The 21,384-nt window shown below is 37.4% G+C and overlaps 2 protein-coding genes across 5 annotated transcripts in view; one reads left to right on the top strand and one right to left on the bottom strand.

Moving 5' to 3' along the window:
* Positions 1 to 9,460, bottom strand: ADD1 (ADD domain-containing protein 1). Its single transcript, XM_034969778.2, has 9 exons — positions 9,187 to 9,460; positions 8,902 to 8,973; positions 8,577 to 8,827; positions 8,050 to 8,198; positions 7,469 to 7,646; positions 6,756 to 6,920; positions 5,518 to 5,700; positions 4,293 to 4,388; positions 1 to 3,239 (listed from the first exon to the last, which is right to left on the bottom strand). Exons 1-9 carry the CDS (start codon positions 9,278 to 9,280, stop codon positions 1,635 to 1,637), a joined length of 2,793 nt encoding a protein of 930 aa, XP_034825669.1. The 5' UTR covers positions 9,281 to 9,460; the 3' UTR covers positions 1 to 1,634.
* A 1,878-nt stretch (positions 9,461 to 11,338) lies between these two features.
* LOC117983283 (bestrophin-4-like) overlaps positions 11,339 to 21,384 on the top strand; it is a 34,087-nt gene continuing 24,041 nt past the window's right edge. For all 4 annotated transcript variants that reach the window (XM_069498998.1, XM_034969780.2, XM_034969779.2 and 1 more), the window contains exon 1: positions 11,339 to 11,781. Coding sequence is in view for 2 of the 4 variants with exons in the window: in XM_034969780.2 (XP_034825671.1) it covers positions 11,711 to 11,781 (71 nt within the window). In the remaining 2 variants the exon portion in view is untranslated. The remainder of the gene's footprint in view (positions 11,782 to 21,384) is intronic.

The raw sequence follows: 21,384 nt of genomic DNA, 5'->3' as shown, positions 1-21,384 counted from the left end.
TGTTATTAATATTTTATTTAATGCGACACAAAAAGTAAAAAGTACCATTCAATGACAGTACACTCTAGTCATTTCGTAATTACCAATGTAATAAAGAACCTTTATAATAAAATCATAACCTGTGATAGTTGTAAGTATGTCTAAACAATAGCATACAGGGTGGAAATATTAAGTGCAAGAAATATTAAGCAATTAATTTCTCAATATAAGGAGCTGACGAACAAAATTCTGATCAAAATATTTTTTTCGTTAGTCCGGGCGTTTTTGTACCACTGAATACAAATCTGAACTCATTTCCAAGCAAACCGACCTAAAACTGTACTGTAATTGAGTACAAATTTAATGATCGATCACTTACAAATATGCCCTTACACCGTTCTGTTCGCCAACTCCTCGTTATAAAAACGTATTTTATCACGTTTTTTTCTATTACAAATTAGCCCTCGACTCTCACCTGTTCTGCGATTGCGCAAGAATGACAGCTGCAATGTCACGATCGCAATCACCTCTGATTGGTTGACGCTCGCTGACTATTGGCTACAATGCATTATTGCAACAAGAGTAGCATAAATTCAGCCAATCACAATTGAGATTGTAATAATGATTGATGCAGGTTTTACGAAATCGTGTACTGATTACAAGTGATGATGCAGTCTAAGGTGGTGACTATTCCTAATTTTATTTGAACCTATAATGTATCAACGATATTGAACAGCATATTTTCTACCCTGTATACTATTTAGTAAAAAAAAATCAAGAACAAAATATATTATTTAGATTTACTTAATAAAATAATTTCAACTTGGCGAGGTTATCCTTCAACTGTACTATAAAAGCTGAAACATACTTTGAAAAAGCGACGCTACCGCTGAATTCAATGCATATAAAATCAAATCAGTTTTTATAGATGTAGGTATTTAGTATTTACATATTCGAGACAGACGCCGGGACACGAGACATTGTGGCCAATGTTGGACAGAGGCGTTACTTTGAGGAAGTTCATGATATACGAGGAACTACACCTTAAATTTGCTATATAATTCGCCAGTGATATTAAATTTTCGTATTTTGAATTTTGTTACATTATCATAACTTTATATTAATGTATGTATTTTTAATTAAAACGTGAAATCTTATAAGTACTCAGAATCCATTACAACTTCGTAAGTAGGAGGTAATTTCGAGTCGCGTATTAAAAGTATGTTAACGCCTTTAATGTTAAGTGGATTACATAGTGGATTATGTAAAAATTATAAAACGGTTATGAAATTTAATTGTACTTTGTTACAATTATGTATAAAGATTATAAAGAAATATCACCATAAAATTTACACATCATATTATTTGACTATGTCTAGACTTTACACTGATCTGTAATTATGAATATAACTGGGGATTAAATAAAAAAATGCTAATATGAATATTGAAAATATAACAAATAACGATCAAAGCATATTAGCAATATCACAACAGAAAGTAAATTAGGAAATATTATCCAACAGATATTCTACTTTTCCGCAAATCTCTGTCATAGTTATAATTTATAATGTAATATTCCTTATTTTAACCACTCTATAAACTTACCTAAAGGAGTTTCCCTTATGTGCATACAATAAAACCTTACTTATTTTATACTAGTCCTTTTCAGATTCTAAAACATCTTGGATTTCATCCGAAACATCTAAGGAATGAACAGTGTCATCACCATTGCCGGCAGCGTCATCACCCTTGCCAGCCGTGGAGTCACCAATACCAGCTGGGTCATCACCATTGACAGCCGCGTCATCGCCGACGCCAGTCGCGTCGTCATCGATGCCAGACATGTCATCATCGTTGCCAGTCACGTCATCACTGTTTGCAACCGTGTCATCACCGTTGCCAGCATTGTCATCTTTCAACAAATCTTCAATCATTTCTTCACTCATCTCTGCATCCATTATCTTTTTTTCACTATCGGAATATTCGTTTAAAATATTTTCATCATCTAATTTATCAATTTTCTCAGCATCATGCGCGTCATTCGACTTTTCGGTTCGCCCATTCATATCACTAGCAGAGATTTCATTTTCCATCTCACGCTCTTTTTGTAGCTCTTGACTATTTTCATTTTCTTTAGATGTTGGTTCACTTTCATCTAAAATATTTTTGTCGTCATCTGTGCTCTTGGAATCTGTTTGTGCAACATTTTCTTCGCCATCCATCTGTCCATTATCTCGAGCGCCGTTTTCTGTATCGTCTAAAGTATTACACTCGTTATCTTCATCCTTTTGGCACAATTCCGGACCAGTGCTCAGCGGATCCTTAATGGGATCATTTTTGTCGGGAGATTTGTCACCGCTATCATTGAAGTCACTGCCCGCGGCGGTTAAGTCAACTTCCTGGTTGTCATTCTGGGTAGATTCCATAGAGTTTTCATCTATATAAATCGGATCTTCGTTGGCATCCTCGGGCAGTATTTCAACATCGTCGTCGTCGTCGCTGTTGGTCACGCTGGGCGCGGCCGTCTTCTTAGTGACGTACTGTTTGTACTCCCTGTTCAAGTTGTCTCTTATCTCTTTAAATCTGGTCATCGACGTGGTCAAGGCGCGCTCTAGGGAGCGATGCAACAGACGCATCTCGTTGAGGGAGCGCGTTCGCAGGTGCATCGTGGTCGCGTCCTTCTTCAACTGATGTAACCGTGACAGAGAGTACTCGAGAGCGTCGATGGCGTCGACGAGATTGTACCGATACCACTCGACGGGCACGTCCAAGTCGCATACGCGCGCGGGCGTATCCGCGGTGCGGGTGGCTTTAGCCAACTTGGGCGTGCTGCGCCTCGGAGCTCGGCTGACCTGGTTGCGGGGCGCGTACTTCAGCGGCGGCGGCGTAGAGGTGGACGGCACGGCGCTCAGCTTGGCGGCAAACGTGGCGCCCTTGGACGGCGCCTTGCTGAGGCCGCTGTCCGTCACGGCCACGATGGTGGCGGAGTAGCCGCCTGGCATGAGCGGGTTGGCGTTGATGGCGAAGATGCGGCCGTCGGGCAGGCGGTACATCTTGTTGGAGGACAGCGTCTGCGGGTCCACGCGGAACTTGAGGCCGCCGGTGGACGCGTTGACGGTCACGTCGTTGTCGGTCATCTGGATGATGTTGTCGGGGCTGAGGTCGGGCAGCGTGCGCGCGGGCGCGGGCGTGGGCTTGGGCGCGGCCACGGGGCCCGGCGTGATGCACTGCACGTCGTCGTCGCCGGGGTCCTCCGTCACCTGCCACATTACACCACTCTTTTTAATTCCACAAGTTGTCACTCGACTGTAATGTCGCTTGGTGATAAAAGACGAGTGATGGATGTGGGCTATGTTGGAAAGGGTAGGTATAGTCAAAAAGCCAGTTAAAACATGAATATATTTAAAAAAAGGTACCTGTCATAATGTCAAATGTAAATAGTTAAATAATATAAAATATAAAAATAAACTTGTAATGCCCACCTCTATCTAGGCTAAGTAAAGTTAGCAATTAATTTATTGGTAATTGTGTATGGTTTTACAATAAACTCCCAGAAGACATGATATTGGAGATGTCTCTCAACAAGTTCAAAGTTTTCATAAAACGTAAACTTTTTAAAAATTCCTATTACAATGGGGCTAATTCCTTTGTACACAATCTCTAAACTAAATTAAAATGACACGACTAAATCTATTGCTATCCCTTTCATAATGTTGCTTGCGGAGAAGCATGGCACCAGATTTAGACCTTTTAATTTAGTTTAGTTTAAAGATTGTGTACAAGAGAATCGGCCCCAATGTAAAGGATTTTAAATGATAAGAAAGCTTGGGAATGAGTTGCCAAACAGCTTTAATAGTTTTAATAAGTATAATTTTGTAAAGGGTGATAATAAAAAGAATACCCTCGTACCCCTCGTATAGTGGAACCCTCGTAGCTTTAGTTTTAAGTTTACGTAATTATTATCAGTCACCACTACATCATTGTATTGCAAATTCAGCAATTGACCATCAGAAAGTACCCAATCTGAATAAATATTTGATATTGACTTTACAAATTTAACTCTTTGAGAGCTCACCTGGAAATTTTTATGAAAACAAGTACCTACAAATGTACTGTGGAATCTCCGGTATTTGACAACTAATCAAAGCAGTAACTTTTTGTCAAACATCAAAACGCGCGCTTGGCATGTTATCACATACCAGTATTTCATACAGGCTATGAAATACAGGTTTAAATACTTTTTGCTAGGCTCTCCGTACGAGGCGGATCTGGTCACCATAATGTATGATAAAAACAAAATACAACCATCTTACCTCACACAAAGGTTCCAGAGGAAAATCAGGGGTGCATACAACATCATCGTCTTGAGAGGGGCCGGCGAGGGCTGCCATCGCCGACATATCCAAACCCTAGGGTATAATATCAAACTTACAAATACATATACCTCCACCATAATTCATTTTTTACTCATAGTAAACTTCCATAATTTTAGCGTTTAGACTATCATACATAACTTCAATAATATTGAGGAAGCGAAACATTTGGCCTTGGCCAAAACAATGAATCCTAATAAATACATAATAAATTGTGGTTTTTTAGGCTTTTATATCTCCAAAGGAAAGAAGAACCCTTATCGGATCACTTTGTTGTCTGTCTGTCAAAAAAATCTACAGGGTACTTCCCGTTGACCAAGAATCATGACATTTGGCAGGTAGGTAGGTCTTATAGCACAAGTAAAGGAATAAATAAAGCGGAAAACCATGAGTTTGTGGTTACATCACATAAAAAACACAGTCGCAAAAATGAGGGTAAGTCCCATATTTTGTTCCATAGAACTTGAAGTCCTCAGACAAAATGAGACAATGTCATGAAGCAGCGTGTGCCAGACCTTCGTTATTTTATAAAAGCTGAATGTTTTTCTGCATATTGTCCCCAATACTGGGAGGACCCGCTGCCAGACACCCTAAAAGTTTAAAGGTGTCTGGCACGGGGTTGCCACGACACTAAGTGTCTGGCAATGCATGACGTGATTTCTAATACTATTCTGAAGAAAATATTAAAAAAATTAGACTTTATAGTTTGTCCAAAGATTTTTTACACCTTTATAACCTGTTATCTCCCAAAACACAACATTCTTCCCAGTGTTGGAGACAATAAGCATAGAAACTTTCAGCTTTTATAAAATAAAGGTCTGGCACATGCTGGTTCTCTCTAGTAGTATTACACCTCGAACTTGCTTTTCTTTGACATCATAACAAACTTTTCTTTTTTCGTGGTGGAATGTCATCAGGCTAATTATTAGGGTCCTGTAGAGTGTAGGCACCCTACGGGTACGGAACCCTAAAAATGATCCTGATGGACATTCTGCCACGAATATGTTTGCTTTGTTCTATAGAACAATTAAAGAAAGAAAAATCTCAATTGTTCTATGGAACAAATCTGTATAAAATTGTCTCATTTTGTCCGATGACGTCAAGTTCTATGGAACAAATGGGACTTACCCCAAAATGAAATACAAATTAACATCAAAAGATATACCTGTGTCAAACTTTCCAGTGATAAATTTATATTATCACAAAATGCTGGAGAAGTATTGAAACCATTATACATGATGGGCATCTGTGGTGGTTTGGGCCGTATCCTGGAGTAGCAGGCAAAGTTCGGTGTGAGTTTTCTATCATTGTTGAATCTTACAGGGTTAATTACAGGAGAATTGGGCATCTGGAAAATGAAGTTTTAAGAAGATTTTATCTTACTGCCATATATGGGGAGCTCAAACAGTTAAAAGGAGTATCGATTGAGCACTCCAACTACTCTCCTTATCATTGAACAATTTACACTCTCACTCAATTTATTCAATCATTTGAGCAGTCATTGTCATTTGCTCGAGCAGCTGACAATTCAACTGTAGTAACAATATAAAAATTGGACGAGTTGACTTGGAGAAGTCAAGAGCAGTGTATATTACAACCTAACACTTAATATTTGGTATAAACCAGTGACTTTGGCTAATTTTTATTTGCTCCAATATAGTATCTAGTGGGTGCTATATTATTATTTTACTAGCTGATTCCCGCGACTCGTTCGTCGTCGCGATCGTCTACATGGACTTACCAAAATCCTAACCCCCATTAAGCCCCCCCCCCCTATTCCCCTTAGGGGTTGAATTTCGAAAAATCCTTTCTTAACATAATAGCTACCAAATTTACCCCAATCCATCCAGTAGTTTGAGTGTGTTGATAGATTAGTCAGTCAGTCACCTTTTCCTTTTATATATTCAAATTAAAGATTAATACTACGATGTCTCTAGTGACACTCACAAGATTAATACAAATTTATAGATGAAAGGACAGCTAAAATCGGCCCATGCATTTTTTTTTTTTTTTTTTATTTATTTTTTTATTCAGATACAAGTTAGCCCTTGACTGCAATCTCAACTGATGGTAAGTGATGATGCAGTCTAAGATGATAGCGGGCTAACCTGGAAGGGATATGGCAGTTTTTTATTAAACCCGTACCCCTTTCGTTTCTACACGGCATCGTACCGGAACGCTAAATCGCTTGGCGGCACGGCTTTGCCGGTAGGGTGCTAACTAGCCACGGACGAAGCCTCCCACCAGACAAAACCATGTGACCATTTAGTCACAAGAGCACTACCAAAGGACTAACACAAACCCTGCTTTAAAAAAAGTTTAATTGAATAAAAAATATTTTTATTTTATTTATTTTGCTTTGTGTTGCATACTCAAGTAATCAAATAAAGTTATGTAACTCACTCTGATTTTTTTTGGCATCGAAGGCAAAGTCAAGTGGGTGATCAACTTGTTTGGTAGTGAAATTTGATTTTTCACAACTTTGTTTTTGGGACTCGCCGGCCGTTTCTGAGCTTTCTTTTCTTGTTTTACCGGTTCCTCCATACAAATTGAAGCAAACTTTTTCACCTGTATAACAAACATTCTTTCAAATATTAAATTTATGGTCTTATAAATAGTCTAAACTGACTGTTTTTGCTTGTTTTTTGTTAGAAATATAGGAAAACAAGTCTAACTTACAGATTAAATAAGAAGAAGAAATTAAAGGAACTTCGTTGTGGAAGACACCTCCAACGAAATTATTTTTTACATTCGGTACCCGCTATTTCAATTTAATAAAATGAGGTAACATTAAAACGCTATCTATTTATTATTATTTTGAGGCAGGGAAACTTAATTTGCATCATTTGCAAAATCGGAACTAACATTGTTGTCGAGTGTCCTCTTTGTTCTTGTTTGAATATTCTAAGCCTTTGTTCTCCAACAGCACCCCCCTGCCAATGTCATTCAAGTGCCAAGAGAGCCTTGTCACACTGTAGCTATACGATGGAGTACAGTACACCAGTTTTGAGCACACATCTGTGCACTTTAATAATTCTTGCCAAGTCTCCATTTACTTTGGATTCTGTGGCTGAGAGTTGGTCAGAACATGATTATTATTAGTCTGGTCAAGTTACCTGTATTGTTGGTGGTAGTTTATAAACATTGGCTGCTTTTGTAGCACTAGTTTCTTTCTTCTTTGCCTCTTGCTTCTCTCTCCTCTTGATCTTATTCTTACAACATTCTGAAAAGTCTTGGGCGCAGCTTTTTTGACACACTTCCTTTAACACTGGATCCTCAACTTCATATGTTATTCTGATAAAATAAAATAAAATCATTGTGATTTCTCGCAATAGGTAAATAAATTTAATACCTAATCACTTTTAATTAAACAAAAAACATTCTAATAATATGATACTGATAATTCTTAATTGCTAATAAGTACTTACAGAAAATTATTGATAAATCCTAGTAATATTATAAATGTGAAAGTGTGGATGTTTGGATGTTTGTTACTCAATCACGCAAAAACGGCTGAACAGATTTGGATGAAATTTGGAATGGAGATAGATTATACCCTGGATTAATACATAGGCTACTTTTTATCCCGGAAAATCAAAGAGTTCCCGCGGGATTTTTAAAAAATGTAAATCCACGCGGACGAAGTCGCGGGCATCAGCTAGTAAAATAATAAATTAAATTATCATCAATTACTAACTTGTTCTTCAAGTCGCAGTAGCGGATGACGGCCCAGCATAGTGCACGAAGATCCCATAAACATTTATTATTACATTTAAAACATTTCCAGTCATCTAACTCTTCTATTTCCTTAATTTTGGAAGTACCCAGATTCCTTTTGATACATTTCTAAGAGAAAATTTAAATATTAATTAGAATTAATAATTAAGATAGCTAAAGAGTCACTCAGATGGCAATGGAGAGAGCTAAGCTTGAACATAGTCCGAAAAACCGATAGACACTGGGTGCCCAAGCTGCTAGAATGGTGACCTCACTCTTGAAAGCACAGTGTTGAAAAATCTTCACTAGGTGAACAGACAACACCAAACGAGTCAGGGAGTTGCTGCTGGATTCATGTGGCGCAAGTCTGTGGTGTGTTGGAGTCTCTGCAAGAGACCTATGTCCAACAGTAGATGTCTATCGATTGATAATGATGTTGATGAATAATAATAAATCAAGCAACAAAGAAACAAGGAACTAAGCATTAACAGTAGTTATAAAACTTACTGCACAAAATACATGAGGGCAATCAGCGCAACAGTAAACCTGTCCGCCCTGGCCACACCACCGACAGTACAGTTCCGAGCCATCATCACCTTTCTCAAACTCTCCACTGTTATAAAACGTATGACACGTTTGACAAACTAATGTCCTGAGCATAGGATGGACACGCATGCGGTTGTCATTTCTTGCAGAGCACCCTAGGTGCCGGTCACAAGCAGAACAATGGAGTTTCTTACTTGTGATATAGTTTAAATCTACAAAAAAAAAACACAAATTAATTGATAAGTTTGCGACGTCTCTTAATTCTACATACAAATCAAAATATTACCTTTGTAGATTGTTTTATAGTGATTTCTCTCCTCCTCCGCTATATCTTCATCAAAGTCTTCATCTTTTGGATCTGGTAAAGTAATATTTGTTGAAATAAATAATGGTGAAAGCAGTAATAACTGTCTGTATAATGATGAATTCCTATAGTCACTAATATAAATTCACATGGAGTCCTATGGCAATCATTTAAATAAGGAATTGTATTATATTAATTTAATGTTTACTTTTTTCAATGTAATTTATAACAATAGTAGATAATATGAGTAATTTTCTCGTAGCATACCAGGGAAGGGCGGGAATTTAATTTCCTCTTTTTCTGAAACCGGCTTCTCAGACACTTCAGTCATATTGCTGTTAGCTATAGCGACGTCGCTCATTGTAGAAGTCACTAGTTACAAGGAATATATATTAGCCAACGGAACCCTATTTCATGTTAAGTGAATCTTTTAATTATCACTTTAAAAAGCTCCGCTTAGTTTCTGGCAAAGTGCACGTCCACAAAATTCTACAAAGCAAACTCTTGTACAGCCATTTTGGCATTTTTGATTTTTTTTCTAAATATATTTAACAGATAAAAATATACCCATAAACCACAAAATTATACAGATTATAAAGACACCCTATGACAGAACTTGGCAAACTTATCCAAACCTCCAAACTCTTTCGAATGGCCAAACTTGACCAAGAGTTGTCATTGAGGGGTGGGGTCATAGAATGAAATAATAAGCAATTAATGAACAATGAACTTCATTCATTGTGGTATCCCCTACCAAGAGGGGATTTTGGGATTTACTCGAGCGCGTCAGATTAAGACAAGGTAAGTTACATAACCTCACTTCACGTTGTCTGCCAAAATCTCACGTAATTGCGTAAAAATACATTTTGGCAAACAAAAAAAGTGGCCACGGTGATAAGGACAAAACATAATCATTTTGTCACGTTCTAATAAGAGCTTAAATGCATTTAGCTATCTCGCTCTAACAGTAAGTGTCAGAATAGGGCTACTTCTAATAGTCCTTATTCTGAGACTAGCACCCACAGATACCTAGCACCGGTAACACCTCAGACTAAGAAACACCAACGGGTTCGCTCTATTTTAGGGTGAAACGACTAATATTAGGTCACTATAAGGTACTAATTTTATGTTCGCAGAGTTCGCTAATTTGGGGTAAAATGAACGCCCGGTGGTATCTTATTTTATTTATAATGCACATACCCATTACGATCCTGAAATAATATTTAAAAACTGGCCAAGTGCGAGACTCGTGCACCGAGTTGCAGGCTCCGCATTGCAGTAGTATTTTTTCGACTGCATGATAAATCAAAAACTTTTATGCATAAAGAATAAAGATACACAAAAATCTGTATTAGAATGTAGATACAGGTATTTGATATAGTAATCTTACTTTGAAAATTGAAAATACTTATTATTTGTTCATGAAAACATTTTAAATTTTTTTTGTGATGTAACTACAAATTCATAGTTTTCAGATTTCCCTCCTTATGACTGCTATAAGACCTACCTACCTGCCAAACATGATTCAATATCAACTGACAGACTGACAGACGACGAAGTGATCCTTCCTTTTATCCTTTCGAGGTACCTACCTACAGAACCCTAAAAATCGGTCAAGTGCGAGTCGGACTCACCTACGATGGGTTCCATACCATCGCGCGTACAAGAAATAACTACTACCTTTTTTTTAAATAGATATAGCGAGCAAACGAGCAGGCGGGTCACCTGATGTTAAGTGATTACCGCCGCCCATGAACATTTGCTGAACCAGAGGAGCCGCCGATGCGTTGCCGGCCTTTTAGGAATTTGTCGGTCCACCCCTTGAATAACCCCATGTTACTTTTACTTTTTTTAATTTACATGGTGGCCATTTTAAATTTTTTTATTATTTGTTGATATAGTGGCAATAAAAATACACATTCTGTGAAAATTTCAACTCTACCTATTACGGTTTATGAGATACAACCCGCTGATAGACGGATGGACGGACGGATGGACAGCGGAATATTAGTAATAAGGTCCCGTTGGCATCCTTCGGGTACGGAACCCTATAAATAATGTAGTTAAATAATAACTATTGTAAAATAATTGTTACATAATGCGCCCTAAATCAGGGTATTTAAAAAAAATTGTAACGGTTAATTCCCACAGAAAAATAAATCATAGCAGAAACTAGGGTAAAGTCGCCGTCGGGTAAAATCAAAATCGTAAGTGGATACACTGCTAGTTAGTAGTTTCACACAGAACAGCAAACTTGTGCCTTGTGTCGTGTGACCATGACTGGTGTTGTGTGGTGTAGCACGTGTGTAAAACTGTACAACTCTTGTACAACTGCTAGTACCTACTGCTACGTGTAGACCGTACCTACCTAGCCTAGTACCAATGTGGACTAGACTTATAGCTGTGGAGTGTGGATTTGGCCCCGGTGGCCCCGGCTAGTTGCACATGCTTATAAGCTGCACTTAAATGACTGCAATGCAGATTGCAGTTTTGTTTTTGTTTCGGTGATGTTGGACGTTTAATAAAAAAATCGAAGTTGATTTCTTTGTTTGTAACAATCGTTTAATTATTGTGTTTCTAGTAGATTGAGGTGCAGTATAAAATAAAGTAAAAAACTTAAAAAAATAAGTAGTAGACGTGCATTTATGTAAATGAACAAGATTCTAATAATTGTGCTAGTGAAACAAGTGCTACTAGTTAGTTAATACCGATGTTAATTATCTATTGTACTAAAGTTATACATAATCGAAAGACTTAACTGTGATATTTACAATTTATTTTACTCATCGAAATGACTGTAACTTACACCGGTGAAGTAGCTACTTGTCGTGGCTTTGGAACCTTTTTGAGAGTTTTATCGAAGTAAGTGGTATTTGCTTATACTTGCGCTAAATACAATAAGCTAAGCTGATTCGTAGTTCCGTGGCTGATTAATTTAGTGCTAGGTACTTACTTTAATCATTGTATACAGTATACTGATATTACAAAGAGGAAAGATTTTGTTTGTTTGTAATCGATAAACTCTGAAACTTCATATATACCTACCTACTAAACCGATTTTAATAATTCTTTCCGATTACTTAGGTAGGTCTACTTTATCCAAAAGTAACACGGGCTATCAGTACCCTATGAATGCGAAAGTACGTTTGTTTGTTGGTTTGTTGGCTTGTCCTTCAATCACGTCGCAACGGATTGACGCGATTTTTTGCATGCGTATAGATACAGACCATGAGAGTGACAGGCTACTTTTTATCCCAGAAAATCAAAGAGTTCACACGGGATTTTTAGAAAACCTAATTTCACGCGGATCAAGTCGCGGGCATCAGCTAGTTAATTATATTCTTACTAGGTACAGGACCTACGTATCTAACTAGTCAAAACCATTTTCACAGCTTCAGCTTAGCACTGATTTCGTAAGCGGACGAAGGGTTCGTCTCAAAGCCCGTCGTCGGTTGCGTGGGCGGGATAGTATGATATCTGGGCAGGCTCGTAGTGTTTTTTATTTAATTTTAATTTTTAGCTCGTTCAATTATTAGTCCCCAACTGATTCTGATACAACTTTGCACTTGAATTTTGTTACAATCGATAGGTACCTACTCACTATAGGCGATTATTTTGCGATACCTATTTTGCACGATAAATCAAAAACTAAGCAAAAACGATTAGGTAAGTATGCATAAAAATAAATAAAAATCTGTCTTATCAAATTCGACCGAAAAAAAATCATGGACACTTCATTCTTAATACCTACCGCGCGCCGTGCAGTTGGCGCAGTCATTCACTCCGACGCGACGCGACGTAAGTAAGTGCGTTGACCATTATTAAAGGCTTGGTCAAACAGAACGCATGTAACTCGCACACGTCAAGAGTCAAGATGTCAAACATCGCATATCTAGGACATCAAACAGGTTAAATTCTTAAACTGCCATATACCTACCAACGCGCAACGCTACCACTGATTTAGCTCAATATCAAATCTCTTATTTTATTCAAAGTGAAGTTCTGAGTCGCATCAAAACGTAGCGTACAGTACGCGGCAGAAAATAATGTACATCGACGTTTAGAAAGAGATAGCGGCTTTGTCTCTGTCGTTAAGACCGACAAAACGTCCATACCGTCTTATGTTAAAACTGACCGTATGAGTGACAGAGACAACGCTCTACAAAGCCGAAATCTTATTCTAAAGGTCGATGTACATTATTTTCTACCGCGTACTGTACCTCTAGCGCGCGCGTTCAAACTTCAAACATGAACAGTAGGTACAACACACAGCATTGCTATAGCGCGACTGTTGATTCAAGCTGAGTACGCGTTGTGTTTGACCATATCCTAACAGCTGACAACTTAGGAAGGGTGTCCATAATAATTTGTTTCAATATAAATATCTATCGTTAACGATAACTCTACTATTTTTGAGTAAAATGTAAAAATAATATATAGATAGTGTAGGTATATAAAAATTTGGGCACTACTTAAAAAACCTGTAAGTATAGGTACAATATAACTATTCCAAATTTCATGTCAATTGCTTTAATAGTTACTGTAATAATCGTCTGTGACAGATAGATGGACGGACGGAGAAAGTAGCACCAAAAGGGCACCATTTTTATTTTTTACCATTTTAGTACGGAACTCTACAAAAAATTAAAAAGTATTATTTCTTTTATGATGGTACGGAGTTACGGAGCCCTTTGTATGCGAGTCCAACTCGCGCTTGGTCGGTTTTTGTTTACCGCCATTTTGCTCGGCTCGGCTTTCACTAAACGACTCATAGGATATCCAACAGAACTATAATAATATCTTAGCGGATAATGCAACGTCGCATCGTCGTCGTCGTGTCGCGATACGATGTCATGTCGTGGAAATCTACAATCGGTATGCCTACTATGTGAGATGCTTCCATCACGTTTCACGACACGTCGTCGCATCGTGCCTTCTTTTCCTGGCTAGACTTTTCCACATATTACTTACTATCGACCAAGTTTCTTATGTCGTCCTCCCTGGCTCGCTCCAAATATTGCGATAATAGATTATAATTTTATCCTGTCTGTAAGACTCAAGATTCCCATCTCAAACTTGAGTGGGTTAAATTATTGTTTCCTTTGTAAACAAGTTATCGTTAAAATATTAAACATGCCTTGGCCCTTGAGGCGTCATTGATAAAAAGTGATACCAGTCACGCGCGATGTTGTAACATTTCCTGGTTGAGTTAAAGGTATGTAATATACCGACTTACCTAATTTAAAAATAAACTCCAGTTATGACACAATAGCGACCTTCAACGCGACACTAATTTTCGTAGTCTACAACTAAATAACATAGCCACGAGATAATAATATAATATTATAGAGACAAATAGGTAAGCCTCGTACTGAATAATGTTCAAGTCTCCGTAAAGACTTCCTTAGGTAGGACTGCGTTCTCCAGAGTTGAGTCGAACGATAGAGTTCAACACCATACTGCCGTACTCGCCCACGTCCACCGACGACTTCTGATTGAGCTAAAACCTCCCAATCCCGAATAAAACTGTGATAAGCTGCTGCGGATGATGCCTCACGCTCCCTACCTCTACATATTCGTACTAGTACGCGATTTTCACATCCACTTTCTTCTCTTCTCTTCTTTCCACACACGCCAAGAGTTCGGTAACCGGTTCCAACGCCCATCGGTCCTACGAAGTACGAAAAGCATATAGGTAGTTATCTATGTAGGTATAGTAAGCTTGTCAACTGCCTCTTCAACTTTTATGCAGGGCTTCTGGCTACTTCTTCATTAACGTTGGCGGCTGTGCAGCGCTTTTTCAGACCTTGCTTCACGTTGGCCGTTGCCGATCTATTGTAATCGCCTCCATTCTGGTTAACTGATAGGTATATTATGTCGATAAGTTCTCCTGTGCTACGGATTTCTTTATTTTGGATCTTCCCGGGAAAATTTATACCTTACTGAAAATCTGTAATAATATCCTGATGATGGAGAGCAAAAGATTATTTAATTATTATTCCAAAAGCAAGGGTCAAAGATTAATTATTTAATTTAATTTCAATTCCAAGTGATTATTCAATAAAAAAGCCAAATCGCTAGTTGGCTACCGATCGTTGCAGCCCATTAACGTGTCCGTGTCCATGGAGATAGTGTTTTCCTTAGTGGTTGCCAGGCAAGGGATATCATTTATTCAATACACCTGCAGCAAACCACCTGCCTGACGCCTGTGACAAATTAGTTACGGGAAAGAGCACTGCACTGAGTTTTGTGAATACTAGCTTGGTTACTATAGTTAACTAAAGCTATTAAGTTGGTAGGTAGGTACCTACTTAGATATGATGTACGATTTATGAGTTTGACGATTAGTAGGTATATATAGTCCGCGACAAGTTGAGATGGCAATCGGAGTATGAGGCGGGGAATGCCCCGCACACCTGCACGTCTCCCGCGCTCGCCCGCATCGAGTAAGCGCGGGGGTTGTGCGGGTGTGCGGGGCGTTCCCTCCCCGATTGCCATCTCGACTCTACCTGTCTCGTACTATACCTACCTACTGATTGCGAGTGATTTACCTATAAGGATTGAACTAGGTATTTAGGTATACTGAAAACTGCAAATTTTTTAGACGATCTACCTACTTCATCAAAATAGAAATTGCAATCGATCTAGATGGCACCTACCTATGTTTTTAACTATTTACCTATGTAAGTGAGTAATTAAATTTACATAATAGGTTACTTATCACCCGGTTAACCCAGGTAATAATAATACCTATCTATACCTAACAGCTTTAAGTACTTATTTGGCCCATTGCCAAAAAGCTATTGGACCGGAGCGAGACCAATAATTAATCTATGTATTGGACATTAGATAATAATCGTAAACTATGGTAATACAAACAATCCGGTATTTGACAACTAGTCAAATCAGTATCTTTATCAAACTTCAAAACACATGCTTAGTTATTAGTAGGTAGGTATGCAAGCTTCTATGAAATACTCGCATGTGACATCACAATGATTTGACTTGCTTTTTAGGGTGCCGTACCTCAAAAGGAAAAACGGAACCCTTATAGGATCACTTTGTTGTCTGTTTGTCTGTCTGTCTATCAAGAAACCTATAGGGTAGGCACTTCCCGTTGACCTAGAATCATGATATTTGGCAGGAAGGTAGGTCTTATAGCAGACATGAGGAGCAAAATCTAAAAACCGTGAATTTGTGGTAACATCACAAGAAAAAAATTAAAATGTGTTCATGAACAAATATTGCTATCTTTCTTTCAAAGTAAGATAACTATATCAAGTGGGGTACAGCTATCATATGAAAGGGATTTACCTGTACATTCTAAAACAGATTTTTATTTATTTTTAGGCATAATATAGTTTTTGATTTATCGTGCAAAATGTCGATAAAATACGATTGTAGTACGGAACCCTCAGTGCGCGAGTCTGACTCGCACACTTAAGTGAGTTTAATTGATAATTTAAAATGGCTATCACACATAAAACTAACAAAGGACGTGGATTTTACGTATTTTGGAAGACTACTGAGTTTTTTTTTTTTTGATATAGGCAAATACCGTATTACAATATACCGTAATATTAAAGACGAAAGGCATGCATATATACGCGCCATACAACAGACGGGCTAAAATGGTTCAGTATAAAGATATTGGTATAGTTGGCCACAGTTATGACTGCTTGCATGGTGCTAAGGACTCGTGTGTATGTCCACAGCTACAATATGTAGATAATTATAAGTACTTAGGTTTGATCATTGATCGAAATTTTAATTGGAAATCTCCGTGTGCAATAAGCTAAGATCGATGTTGGGCAAATTTTACCACCTAGACCGAGTCTTAAGTAAACAGACAAAACTAGTAGTATACTATGCGTTAGCAGACTCAGTAATTAGTTATGGTTTGAGTATTCATGGCAGAACATTTAGTACCTATCTCACAGAAATTAAAAAAATACAAATTAGACTATTAAAACATATTTAGGAAAAAAAGAGAAGAAAAAATACAAAGGACAATATGACAGTGTTTTTAAAGACTTGAAAATTTTACCTGTTAACAGGAAAGTAGAATACTTAATAGTAAAAAATAATTTTTTCTCAACAAATTTAAAAAAAAGGTTAAAATGCGGGATAATGCTAGGAAAAATAGGAAGGTGAGATTTGTAGAGCCAAAAATGTATAACTACTACGGTAGAAGAATAAGCGCATATTTAGTTCCTAAAATATTTAATGCAATCGGTTGGGCTGGGGTCCTTATCGATAGGCTCAGTGAGGGAGTCCTTCAGAAGAGGTTAAAGAAACACTTACTTAGGGACTCTCTAACTGACTATCATGCTTCTTAATAATTATTAATTTGTGTTTTTGTGTTTTCTTTGGTTATTTATTAGTAAGTTGTTAGTATACTCAATTGTGTTAGTTTATATTTTAGTGAAGTAGGTAGGTTTAAATTAGTATGTAGTACAGTTTTATTACAAGAATAGATATAGGTGTGTGAATAGCGTTAAGGAAATATAGTAGTAAGTTATGTACATAGTATTAAGAGCGCCACCTCGCCAACAAACTGGCCCACCAGTTTGGCGAGATAGATTTATGTAGGAAACTCTGTAAAATTAATATGAATAAATAAATTTAAAAAAAAAACATCAATAGCCGGCAGGAAATACTGTACACCGACCTTTAAGAATGGATTTCGAGGTGGAGCGTTACTATGTGACGTTTTGGTCGGTCTCAACGACAGAGATAGACAGGTAATAAAGGTGTAAAAATGTAAAAAATCTTACGCTTTAGTATAGATTCGTGGTCAAAATGTAAAGTCTACTTTTTATATTTTCTTCGGAATTATTAGAAATCACGTCATGCATACTAGACACTTAGTATATGGCAACCCCCTGCCAAAGTTTAAAAGTTTAAGGGTGTCTGGCAGGGGGTTGCCACGATACTACAATGCATCACGTGATTTCTAATACTATTCCGAAGAAAAAAATTAGACTAAGTATACTTTGACGTAAGATTTTTTACACCTTTATTACCTGTTATCTCCCAAAGCCACCATTATCCAAACAAACGTTCCTCCCTGTAATACGCCGTAAGTACAATACGCCGAGAAACTTTCAGCTTTTATAAAGTATCGAAGGTCTGACACACACTCTCGGCCCTCTCTTTATTATTTAATTTGTACGTATTATACGATTAACGTCCCCTTTGTTATTTAATTTGTACGTAAATGAGCTGATTGTGAGGCTCAGCAGCACACACGTAGGGTGTTACGTTGGTGAAACTTGTTTTAACAATATTAGCTATGCCGATGATATGGTGCTGCTGGGCCCCACAATCGGATCAATCAGAAAACTGGTAAAGATTTGTGAGGGATATGCGGAGGCACATGGTTTGACATATAACTCGAAAAAGTTGTAATTTTATTTTATTATTGTATATACCTACATTTATTCTAACTCTATTCTGTTAAAATAGTTTAATTATAATTTTAAGTAATCTCTTTTGGCCTTCTGTTATACCTAGATTTAAATTTAAATAATAATTATGTATTTACGCTGTTGATTACTTTCAAATAAACAAAAAAAAAAAAAAAAAGAGCGAACTCTTAATTTTCAAAGCAGGTAAACACCAGCCAAAACATGTGCCTCCGCTATACCTCAATGGCACTGAACTCAACGTTGTTGACACGTTTAGATACCTGGGACACATTGTGACCCAGGCGTTGAACGATAATGAGGACATAGAAAGGGAGCGCAGAGCGCTCACTGTGAGGAGTAATATGTTGGCACGCAGATTCGCTCGATGTACTAAAGAAGTAAAAATTACCATATTCAAAGCGTATTGTCAATCCTTCTACTCGAGCGGTCTGTGGGTCAGATACTCCAAAAAAGCGTTGAACTCACTGAGAGTACAATACAATAATGCATTCAGAATGCTGCTGGGGCTGCCGAGGGGCTGTAGCGCTAGTGGAATGTTCACGGAGGCCAGGACTGATGGCTTTCATGCCATCATCCGTAAAAAGATGGCCTCCCTCCTACAGCGTCTTCGTAGCAGTTCCAACAGCACTCTGGGTGCAATTAAAGATAGGATAGGCTGCCCAATAATTAAGCACTGGGTGGCAGTGGCCACCGGGCGCCAAGCGCTGCCACGTTAGGCCACTTTATTTAAATCAATAAGCACTAACATTACTAACATAACTATAAGGAAATATTGTTACTAACACACTAACTCTAGTAAATATATAGTTGTAAATTTAAATATGGACTACTGGTCTGAAATAAAAGATTATTTATTTATTTATTTATTTATAACGTTATGATGTAATGTACATAATATGATATTAAGTAGCTATATGATAGGTACGTCATTCAGTCCGTTTATCATTTTATGTGTACAGTTTCTTCACGTTATTAGTTTACTTAATGAAATTAGAATTTAAAATCAAATCACAATAAAAAGATCGATATTTCACCTTTTATGATAGAATTGAAACCGTTTTATAGCATTTGTAATCATCTTAAAATATAATGAGCGTACATAAAACATAAGTAGTAACAACTTCTCTTATCTCTGTAGTCACATAATTCAATTTGATTAGATTATGTGTAGGTAACTTATGTAGACTTCAATAATTTTAACACTTTGTAGTTTATGCAGGATTTATATTGCTTGCACTTGTAGACGAGAGTCTCACGCACACGGCACAATGCTTACTTTACCTACCTACTGCTTGAATTACTAAACAATTGACAGAAGTGCTTACCTACTAATGTCTGTGCTAATGTACCAACAGGTTAGGTGAGATTGCACCCAAGGGCTAACTTGTATGTGAAAAATATATTGACGATATAGAAATATATGACGACGAATATTTGTTTGAACAGAAAATCTATTACAGTACGCGGCAGAAAATAATGTACATCGACCTTTAGAGAGAGATATTACCTAGCGGTTTTGTAGATCATTGTCTCTGTCATTGACACCGACAAAACGTCACATAGGTATGAGTGACAGAGACAACGCTCTACAAAGCCGAAATCTCATTCTAAAAGTCGATGTACCTACATTATTTTCTGCCGTGTACTGTGCATTATTCTATTCATCCTTACCTGCATGGAACATAGAAAAATAATATTTTTGCCGAACGCAGCCGTGAGTGGTCGCTAGTTACTATTTTGCCTCTAAGTAGGTAGGTACAAAGGGATTTAACAATCTGTTTGCGTTTCACAAGTTCTACTATCAATAATCAACATCAAACATAACCTACTTTTCCTTTATTGATCCGGCAAGCTTCGTCTGGTATTCTCTTGGTGAGGTCAACTTTACTGAAATATTTATACAATTATCAACTCACTAAAATATTTTAGAGATCAGTCTTTTAAATCTATGTTGTACTTATTAAAATTATAAATGTGAAAGTGTGTTGGTTTGTCCTTCCTTCACGCCCTAAACCAATCGACCAATCGACTTGTTTTTAGCATAGAGATGGTTGAAAGGACGGCCGACGGGTACTTTTTATCACTGAAATCAAAGAGTTCTACGGGATTTTTAAAAACCTAAATCCACGCGGATGAAGTCGTGGACATTAGCTAGTACCTATTCTATATTTTATAACAAAAATAGCCTTAGAAAAGAAAAATTATAAAATACATAATATATATTTATAAGTAACATCATAAAACATTCCACGAATCAGTATCATGGTATAGTAGGTCTGTACAGATTTGTACATAGCAGCATGACGTCATATCCTGTCCGTGATTCCTTTATTAACACCGCTTTTGAAGGCTCTATATTGAATATGACTTCATTCTATTTATTGTTCAACAATCTTCTAAATATATAAAACGAAAAGGTGACTGACTGACTGACTGACTATAATCTATCAACGCTACAACTACTGGACGGATCGGGCTGAAATTTGGCATGCAGATAGCTATTATGACGTGGACATCCGCTAAGAAAGGTTTTTGGAAAATGCAACCCCTAAGGGGGTAAAACAGGGGTCCGTGTGTAGTCCACGCCGACCAAGTCGCGGGCATTAGCTAGTCAATCATGAAGAGATCCAGTAGACAGACACAGGATCATACTGTTAACTAGCTGAATATAATATTATTTTATTATTTTCAACCATTTTTCTGCATGAATGATTATTGCAACAATAATAAATTGTTAGTTATTTACTTAGTCGATAACTACCACATATGGATAGATAAAGTAGTTAGCCCGAAGAAATGAAAATTGTACGATGTAAGTAGGTATCATAGTTAAAAATCTACTTTTAGTTTGTACTAATCTTTTACACTGATGTGATCGCCATTGATTTGCTACAACCCGTCGAGGAGTTCCATTCTCTATCTTCGAAACTCTTCATCAGGTCTTCGCTAAAGGGGAATGCCACGTGGCCATAGTAAAGTTGGAGGTCCTCAGGTACCCACACATGAAACTATATGGAATCCATGGTTCACTAAT

The sequence above is a fragment of the Maniola hyperantus genome, chromosome 6 (genome assembly GCF_902806685.2).
Source record: "Maniola hyperantus chromosome 6, iAphHyp1.2, whole genome shotgun sequence".
NCBI classification, from domain to species: Eukaryota; Metazoa; Arthropoda; class Insecta; order Lepidoptera; family Nymphalidae; genus Maniola; species Maniola hyperantus.
Note: the sequence above shows the minus strand (reverse complement) of the source record. Positions and strands in the feature narration are given on the sequence as shown.

What these genes read in the sequence shown, in the direction of transcription:
- ADD1 (XM_034969778.2), bottom strand. Translation starts at nt 9,280, where the DNA reads ATGAGCGACGTCGCTATAGCTAACAGCAATATGACTGAAGTGTCTGAG. An exon ending in TACTGCGACTTGAAGAACAA is followed by an intron (nt 7,647 to 8,049) that starts GTTAGTAATTGA and finishes TTATTTTATCAG; the next exon opens with AATAACATATGAAGTTGAGG. An exon ending in CTCTGGAACCTTTGTGTGAG is followed by an intron (nt 3,240 to 4,292) that starts GTAAGATGGTTG and finishes GTAATGTGGCAG; the next exon opens with GTGACGGAGGACCCCGGCGA.